This window comes from Chenopodium album, chromosome 22 (genome assembly GCF_948465745.1).
Source record: "Chenopodium album chromosome 22, dcCheAlbu1.1, whole genome shotgun sequence".
NCBI classification, from domain to species: Eukaryota; Viridiplantae; Streptophyta; class Magnoliopsida; order Caryophyllales; family Amaranthaceae; genus Chenopodium; species Chenopodium album.
In genome coordinates this window covers 6,808,736-6,818,338 of record NC_137855.1, presented here as the reverse complement: position 1 = coordinate 6,818,338, position 9,603 = coordinate 6,808,736, and the positions used below count along the sequence as shown (strand labels likewise).

Genomic DNA, 9,603 nt, shown 5'->3' with positions numbered 1-9,603 from the left:
CAATTAAAATTATGAAACATAAAACAAATCGAATTAAATCAAAATCAAGCACAAAAATCATATTTTAGGGCTAGGATTTTCGAAAATATTCGAAATTAGGGTTCTAGGGCTCGAAATTTTCGAACATATTAGGGCTTAATTCGGTCCTCTTCATGGCTATTTGAGCATAATTAAATCGCATTTAATCTATTCCAAAAGTTTAATCCCATTAAATATAACAATTGAACCATAATTAAATATTCTCCCTCCTAATTGAATTAAAATTGTGGATTATCAAAGAATTATTGGCAATATGCGTAAATGCAATAGGCTAACTGATACCACTGTAGGGGTTTATAGGTACTACGCAGCGGAAATAACATGAATCATATTCATATAGTACCTAATCCAAGGATCTAATGCATAACACATAAAGCACAAATAATTGTACCTTTGAAGCGTGATTCCACGTGCGATCGAGCAAGAACAAAAGGAGATAAAGAACCCCAAGCGTGATTCCTCTACTTGGTCCACAGGCACAGATTAAGACCTCCACTAATGCTAGTTAGTCGTGACTGAACGCTTCAATCAACCTTCAACGGAGAGGAGAGACATACTAACCAAGAACCACCACGATAACCACCACACGCGCCACCAAGGGGTGGCCGGCCGTACGGACGTGAGGGGAGGATGAGGGCCGTGAGTTGGAGAGAGGATTAGGGTTTTGGGATTGGTTGCATTGATGTCAAAATTCACAGTGTGTGAATTATGACTACTTCTTACAAACCCTAGGCATGGTTCTTATTTATAGATCTCATCTCTAAATAAGAGCCCATGTCAAAAGCCCAAAACCTAATTCCAATCTAACTATGCTAGCCCAATCCAATTCATGATTAGTTAATTGCTCATGAGGCCCATTAATGGGCCTCTTACTTGCTTAACCCAATACCCTTGTGTGTGACCAATATAGGATCCATTCTAAAGGGCTTTGGACCATTTGACTAGCCCAAAGATCATCTCTCATAGTCTAGCAACAGAGGATGACGCCCCAATAGAATGAACTTATTATCTCCATAATAGTGATCCTTGATATATCTAGTAATTGCACTTATCGAGGACATAATTCCTTCATATTTTTCAGGTGCACGTGTAATTTCAGTTCAGCAAGATGCAAGTGCCCCTAAAAAGAAGCGAAAGCTTCAATGAAACCATTTTTTTTCAGGTTTTTCGCACATTACCTCAGTATCTAAGTAGCTTAATATCTTTTTTCTCCTGGCTCATGTGTTTTCTGTTTCGAACTCAAAACTTGTGTTAAGAATCTACAGGCTTAGCTATATAAAGCTCCAATGAGTTGGGCGACATGTTGTATAATGGACTTCGCTGGTGTTCAGTCTTATTGTATAAACTTTATTGTTTTCACGTCTAGGTGTGTTTCATATGAAAAGTAAATCACGCTAGTTGGATCAATCTGAAATCGCAGCTTAACCAGCTCTAATTGATCTCTAAACCTGATATCTTTCACACCATTTGATTCTTTTTTTTTTCTCCAGAATGGAAAAAAAAGAGAAGAAATAGACAAAAGGCAGCAGATTAAAATGATTTGATTCTGGGCCTAAAACTATGATATGTGACCAAAACGTGGGTTCAGTTCAGCTACATCCTGAATGATACAAGTAACCCCTGAATAAGTAATTCATACAAGTAACTCTTGAAAAAAAAAATATAAGTAACCCCTAAATAAATAATCATACAAGTAACTCATGAAAAAAAAAAAAATATACAAGTAACACCTGAAAAATACAAGTAACCCTGACAATACCAGTAGCTCCCATTATTTTTGCTGATTTGGCAGCAGGCCACACCATGTGGCCTGCTGCACCAAAAAGGCACTGTAGCCTTTGATAAATTTTTAAGCCTGAAGTACTCCACATTACCATTTGCATCCCCACTTGCAACAAGGTGAGCAACAATATTACAATTTTCTTAACATGGGAGAAAAAGACATATTTTATTGTAAGAAAACCAGTTTGAAGGTAGTTTTAACTTTTTATAGTAATTTTAACTAATTTTATGGTAACTTTAAACCCTTAAAGAGTAGCTTTTAATTTGTCATTAGTTTAAATTTAATTTTAATGTATAAATTCTTATAGATTTATTATTACATACTTACTAAGTTACTATAAAGGCTAATATAATTAATTTAATACATTATAAGTTTTTTATAAAATAATATTTATTATTAGAAAAATAATATGCGCGGTAATCTTCAATAATCATAATTTAACAATCATTATAATTAGTTTTTATAAACAAAAAAAAATCTACAAATAAAGTTGACAAATATTGAAAAATATAGGATTACAAAAGTTGTGTTAGATATTAAATGATGTAAAAAAAAATGAGCAAAATTATGTTAAAATTTTTTTTTATAGCTATATAGATATTTGTGTAAAAGATATGTCAAACCTTTTTTTATTTTATGTAATTATATTGTATAAGTTTAGGATATATTTTTGTAAATAAGATTTGTTTTTTTAATTGAATTTTATTCAAAATTATTTAAAAAATAAAAAAAAAAACACTTAAGTACACACTAGAAAATGACACACATCATTGTTGGTGTGTCTTTTAAAATATAGTTATTGATTTGTGCTTCACTCTACTTACTTATACTTCGTACTTTATAAAATTTAGTTTTTTTTTTTTTTTAATCACATCCCTTACTTACATATATATCTAGATCGGGTTGTTAGAGTTGGGTCAAGTATACAATTGAGTCAAATTCGGATTGAGTCGAGTCATTTCAAGTCAATAGATATTTAGGTCAAGCATCGAGTCAAAACTTTGGGTTAAGTTTCAATTTTCAAGTGTTAAGTTTGTTACAAATTTTAACAATGGCAAAGATTTGAGAGTGTTAATTTCAGTAAACATTTTATTTATACATAAAATTAAATTATGTATAAAAATCTACTAAATTCTATTTATAAAAAAATAGTGGATTTTATTCAAATTTAGTAGATTGTTTAATTTTTTTTATCTTAAAGCATATTAAGAGTATATTTGTATCATTAGGTATTACAACTTTTACGAGACTTATTCTTATGTCAAAAAAAAAAAAAAAAAAAAAAAGCAACAACGCTTTAAATACCAAATGGATCTTGCTAATGAACAAGCATTTAAAATTCTACCTAAAGTGATATTAATTCGAGAATGCATGACAAAATTACGCGTCGATCAGTGTAGTTATCTTATTTAACGCCCCAGGGTGTTCGTTAGCTTCTGTCATCTAATAAATTTTCATCTGACAGTTTTTCATCTTACTGTACAAATTAGTGTTAAAAATAAGGTCAAAGTTTAACTAAAGGTGACGATCAAATTTAATAAGGTAAACTAAACATAGGCTACATAGCCAAAGTTGAAATTTTTTATTTAATAGAAAGTGTAGTTGTTTGAACTTTATAGTAAGATGGACGGTGAAATGGATTATAATTATACTACTCTGTATCACCTAGCATTTCTTCTTTCCTCAAGAGCAGACAGACAGTAGTGGAAAGAAGAGCTATTTTCATTTACAGTACAATGATCTTATATGGATTGGAGGAAAAAAAAAACACCATATTCATCCGCTCCACTTGATCTTTCCATCACCCCCTAAATTCATCACCTCAGTTCATTTATAAACTTATTCATCATGTACGAGTGAATGGTCATGAATCAGATGGCTCGAGTTGTATCATTAAAATTTTGTATAGTTATATCAACACTGGAGTTGGATGGGTCATCAAAGCATGGAACGGAGCTCAAAAGTAGGAGCAGAGTGGACAGTCTCGGCGTTTCAAAGTGAATTACTGGCAATTCTGCATGGACTACAGAGAGCTACATCAGACAGATCACAATCACAGAGAGCTACCTGTCATTTCGCTGCCTAAACTGGTTCCACTGGAAACCGAAAACACCATCAAAAGTATTTGGAAGTTTGCCTCACTTTCATATTGTAATATCAATGCTCAACAGGTAGCCATAGTGATAAAGAAAATCCAACTGACTAAAGACTTTGTTACATTTGTTCACGGATCACTAAAACATTTTACTCTCATAAGTCTTTTAATGTTTAACCATGTCTCTTTCAAACATTAGATTTAGATGTCAAGAAAAAAATAGACATTGTTGAATATCAATAGTCTAGCATCTAGCTAAAAAAGCCAAAGAAATTAATTACCATAGAACAAATCACTATCATTCACTGGTTAATTACACGTAAAAATGTTAGCAACTGATCTAAATGCATACTAGATCACACAGTAGTCTCAGTCTTTAGTCAGGAACTCCAAAAGCCAGGGATAATTGATAGCTAATAAGAGCTGCTTAAAAACTCTAGGGAAAATCAACTACTGAACTTTCTTCCACCCTCTTACTTCTTACACACATCTACAACACGCACGATAGAGAGATGAAAAGCATTCTCACACTTCAAAGACAAAAAGAATATATAGACAATTGATTATATTACCAGATAAATTGTTAGATTGAAATTGTAGGCTTGATTGGCCTCTTTCCTTCCATGGCATCTTTCTTTCTACGGCAGTTGGCACAAAGAAAGGGTCCCTCCCAGGGCTTTGATGAAGGAGAAAAGAATGTCCCAGAATTAAGAGATAGACCTTCATTTGCGGGATGATCTACTTGACAGATTGCACATCTAAAAATGCCAGAATCAGGGTTCATGGGAAAGTCCTTCCCAAGCCTGTAGAATGACAAGGTAAATAGAATTAGTATATTTTTAAGACAAGTTTTCAAGTATAAGCTCATTTTTTTAGGCACTCTCTCGCAGGTCAACCCGGCATGGGTTAAATTACAAGCTAGGCCCTTCGATTTTTTTTTTTTTTTTATTTATTTTATTTTTTTTTTTTGGGGGGGGGGGGGGTGTAGGGGAGAAGAGGAGGAAGGATAAGGAAAAGTCCACCTCAAAGTGCCCCCATAAGCACCATTATTGCTCATGTAATAAAACTTAAAACATGTTGAACAAATTGAACCAACTAAACTTTCTGAATTATAACACATTCAACCAAGATAATTACTAAATTAGTCACCAACAGAGATCATGCCTCTGTGGCATACACAATCATATTATAAAAGTGATTTTATAACATGCTAAAAGGGCTCGATAATTAAGATATACGAAGTACTTGTTTCCTTTTTTTTATTCAGAGACAATTGCATTAAAGAGTGCAGGTAATCCTTCCTTTGTCCCATCCAACGACAAATAAAATAATAAAAAAAACCTAGGCAAAAACCTAGGCAAACCACTAAGTTTTGTCTTTACACACAAAAAAAGAATTTATTAGATTATTACGACACCTATAAATTTTGACCAGAATGTAAAATCACTTCCATTAATTATTTATAGTGGTGGAAGGGCTTTATTCTGTAGACATGCAATTCCAAACTAATATGATAAAGCAGTACACAATGATGTGTGATGTCAATTGTCTTGGATAACTGTAGAAAATGATACAGCTTTCAGTAGCAAGAGCTGATTCAAGTCAAATTCATGCCTTTTGCGTCGGGATAGGGTAACCCTAACAGGTATGTTCATCTTTTCAACTTATCCGGAACTTCAGAGCCTATCATCTTTAGTTGGCCAAAAGTTTAATCTTTATCTATCCAAAAGAAAAGCAGTTGAAGCTAGAACTACTTGATTGGAATTATCATAATATTCAAGCATATTTGAAAACTAATTAATGCATCTTCAATCTTGTTTTATGGAAATATTATAAAATCCACACAATTGCACTAATCCTACGCAGCCTATTAAAAGGCATTACACAAAACAAACGTTGTGGCACAACAATTTCTCCTCAAACTCATGTGCCACAATTACAATGTTGTCCTCGTAAGTTAGGACTACAAATCAAAATGCAGCACCCAACTGTTTTGTTTGATGGAATAGACTTCATAACAATCATAGCAGCAAATTAGCATAAGATAGGCAAATTAAATGGAATGAAAATTCTACCCACCCCTCTATCCCCTATGTGTAGTCATAATTTGTGATTATGTAAAATTGTAAAGTAGCTCCAGCAAAGTATTCAAATCAGCTAGTGAAAATATTCAGAAAGCAGAAAAAGAAGTGTAAGAAGGATAAACCTTTCTGCAAGCATAGCAGACCCCTCTTCAAACAACTCCTCCACAGCTCCCACGGCAGAAAGCTTAGATGATTTGCTTGCTAAATTATGAGATTTCTTTCCAAATAGCAGTCCACCCAATCCATGATGCTTCTTTTGTGGTGCTGGGGGCAAGACGGGGTGCACAGAGGGAATAATGTCAACAACTACGCAGGTTGTATCATCCTTCAGACCTCTTGACCTTAAAGCTTCCTGTACAGTGCCCAATGTAAGTCTAGTTAAAAACATGTCATCAAAATACATTAATTGAACCAAAAACAAGGGAGTAAGTAACCTTAACAACCAGCTTTGCGGCAAGTTCAGCTGGAAGGCCTCGACAAGCTTTTGCAGCAGCATCAGATGATAAAGCATCCCAGATACCATCAGAAGCAATAATAAGCCTTCCTCCAGCATCAGAGAGCTGCACATAAAGTTAATTAATCTCTGAAGAAGATTTCAAATAACTAATAAGGATATCAGTGAGGATTCAAAACACACTAAAAACTCACTTTCACTTGTTTAACATGTGGTACAGGGACAATAAACTCTCCTACATCCGTATCACCAATTGATCTAGAAAGGCACAATCCTCCAGGCCAACAGCGGAGAGGACCAACCTGAAAAATTCCAGAGAATATCATTGTCAGGGGTATTAATAGCAAATTCTAGCTGATAATCTCCAGTACATGGTCATTAAAAATAAAGCATCCAGAAGTTAGACCTCATTGCCCCCAAAGACATTAAGCCTTCCAACTTCACCCCCACTAGCTGTCACACGTGCCCTCTCTTCTTCATTTTCTTCCAAGCGATGATCCACAGTCAAGTCAGAAACAACACCGCCTTGTGTGTCTAGTATGCATCTAGAATCCCCAACAGATGCAACAGTCACAGTCCACCCATCTACCACGACAAAAGTAACTGTCGTCCCTGAACTTTCACCTAATAATTGAACAAGAATGAGATTGCCAGCACAAACATACCAACAGCAGTCTTATATCAACTAAAAATTTACTCAAAAAGTCATTACAAAACTAACCTTTCTGCTGGAACTCAATATCAGTTTTGACAAACCCAGCGACCAGGGCACGAGGAAGTGCCTGTAGCCACTCTTCCCTACTAGCACCTTCAGGAACAGCACTCAGAACATTGTTCAACAGGTGCTCCTTAGCAAATATAGCAGCTGATATGCCATTGTGACCATCAAATATCTACCCAGAAATCCAAAGTTCAGTAACTCTCAATGCATATCAACTGCAAAAAATCACAGTAACTAGTAATAATCCTAGTAATGAGCAGTAGATTACCGCAAAAACCGAAAAAGACGTAGAAGGATTCCCAGGAATTCTCTGGCAGTCAGTCTTCACAAGAAAATAATCCTCCCCTTTCTTGGCTAAGGCCGCTTGTCCATACCTAATTATCGGTTTCTCAACCTTCTCAGACCTAAGTTCACGACCGATCAGTGTCCCAAGCGGAACAAGAGGAGGACTTGCTGTAGATACTTCAGTCTGGCTCATTTTAGTCTAAGTTTCAACATCTGTCAGCTCCCCTTTTACAACCCTGATGATTATACAAAATAATGTCATTTCAATTATACTCGTATCATTTTTATTACTTTGTACTCCGTATTATTTTAGTTAATGTTCCTATTTTCGATACAATCAACACAAATTTGGTCCAATAAACAGCACAAATTGAATGAATGTCCACTGTTAAACTAAATGTTCCATAAAGGTTATGACAGATACAGAAAAACCAGGCAAGGATTTCATCAGCCCAAAGTTACAGTCTAATTTCCTAATATAGAAATTTCGCAACAAAATATTGCAGCATTATACTACAAACTACAATTTGCATTACACAATTAACCTAAAAAATCAAAATGGTGAAAAAATCATAAACCCTAACACTTCTGAAATGATAATTAATTAAACAGACAAACAAAATTAGAGTTATCTTTACCCCTAAAATCAAGCAAACATCGAAAAAAACAAAATTAATTCCTCCAATTACAACCAAAACACAAAAATTTTATCTCAAATTCAACAGCAAAACAGCATTACACAGCAATTAATCAGCGGAAAAAACATATCATATCACCAAATTCAAAAATAAAAAGGACAAAAAACTTACAGATCGAAGAGAGAGAAAGAGAAGTAAGTAGCATTTAAAGGAAGTAAGAATTGAGATATTGAAGAGAGAGAAAGAGGAAGTGCGACATTGGCAAGGTAGAGAGAGAAAGTAGAAATGAAGCCAAAAAAATGTAGAGAGAGAAAGTGAGGAGAGGAGAGAGAAAGTGAGGGATGTTGGGGTTGGGTTGGAGAAGACGCGGGTGTTGGGAGGATATTGAGGAGGTGGGGTTAACGGGGGTGATTATTTGGGCAAAAGTCAATTGATTTTTGTGTCCTAAAATGAGTTGTAATCAGATGGACCAATTTGTCTTTATTTTTCCAATTGTCACTCATATTGAAAACTTTGTTAGGTTAATAAATAAAAGAGGTTATATATGTTCTTTAAAAAATTGGTCATCTATAAAAACTTCTTCCTATCCTCAAAATCATTATTACTTTATTAGTGATACATTGTATAATAGATACTATTTTATTTTAATATTTTTTTAAAAAATTCACATATCTTTAATAGTAATAAATTATGATTTTATTGAATTACATGTTTATAATTCAATAAAATTATAATTTCAATACATATAGTATTATGTTTTGGATAGTATTGAATTGAATTTGGCAATATTTTCAATATGATGGACATGTTCTCTTCAGCTTATTTTTAGTTCAATTCAGCTCCAATTAGTTTAGTTCGGCTCCTAATTTCCTTCGCTCATAATATATTCAATTCAGCTCCAATCAGTTCAGTTCAGTTTTGTTCGGCTCATGCTCATTTCAGTAAATCAGAAAAAGCCCGAAGTCAGGATAAAGAAAAAAAAAAAAAAAGCGAGTCACGTGATTGACTGATTGATGGAATCGGAAGCATAGAAATTAGTCCAAGTAAATAAGTAATCATATTATTGGTTTAACCACTCAATTCTTATGTAAGGGATAAGTGTATGACATTGTAAAGTAATGTAACCCAGCTGGCAAATTGGTGTGGACGTAATTGGATTATGTCCATTGTCCACCATGTCAAACGATTTTCTAATTTATATGGTTTAGTTCATTTTATAGTGAGTAATCAATTTGTGTGAAAAAGAAAAATAGTATTTCGGGTTAGCCCAAGAAGTGAACTACAATAGTTTTATGGAAAACCTAAGCTACAACACGTCAAGAAAGTCTTTGCCTATAACTTTTCTAGCAAGTACCTGTCAAAAAAAAAAAAAAAAAAAAATTTCTAGCAAGTAGAAATAAATCACAAGGGTCTAATTTGTTTTAAAGTGTTAAGATTTGCTAACAAAATGAGCTAATCAAATACAAACTTTGTTTAAACCAGCGCCTTGAAGTGGACAACACAA

The 9,603-nt window shown here is 33.9% G+C and overlaps 1 protein-coding gene across 2 annotated transcripts; it reads right to left on the bottom strand.

The window, feature by feature from the left end:
- Positions 1–3,583: 3,583 nt before the first annotated feature.
- LOC145604556 (putative protein phosphatase 2C 5) lies at positions 3,584–8,512 on the bottom strand. Of its 2 annotated transcripts, none has more exons than XM_081660444.1 (9): positions 8,271–8,512; positions 7,445–7,697; positions 7,177–7,348; positions 6,862–7,079; positions 6,650–6,757; positions 6,436–6,561; positions 6,124–6,353; positions 4,490–4,720; positions 3,584–3,836 (listed from the first exon to the last, which is right to left on the bottom strand). In XM_081660444.1, exons 2-8 carry the CDS (start codon positions 7,652–7,654, stop codon positions 4,501–4,503), a joined length of 1,284 nt encoding a protein of 427 aa, XP_081516570.1. In that variant the 5' UTR covers positions 7,655–7,697; positions 8,271–8,512; the 3' UTR covers positions 3,584–3,836; positions 4,490–4,500. The 2 variants fall into 2 exon arrangements, with proteins under 2 accessions (XP_081516570.1, XP_081516569.1); XM_081660443.1 differs by lacking the exon at positions 3,584–3,836 and adding an exon at positions 4,170–4,407.
- Between the last annotated feature and the right edge of the window lie 1,091 nt (positions 8,513–9,603).

What these genes read in the sequence shown, in the direction of transcription:
- LOC145604556 (XM_081660444.1), bottom strand. Translation starts at nt 7,654, where the DNA reads ATGAGCCAGACTGAAGTATCTACAGCAAGTCCTCCTCTTGTTCCGCTT. An exon ending in CGTCTTTTTCGGTTTTTGCG is followed by an intron (nt 7,349 to 7,444) that starts GTAATCTACTGC and finishes ATTTCTGGGTAG; the next exon opens with ATATTTGATGGTCACAATGG. An exon ending in TATTGAGTTCCAGCAGAAAG is followed by an intron (nt 7,080 to 7,176) that starts GTTAGTTTTGTA and finishes TTCAATTATTAG; the next exon opens with GTGAAAGTTCAGGGACGACA.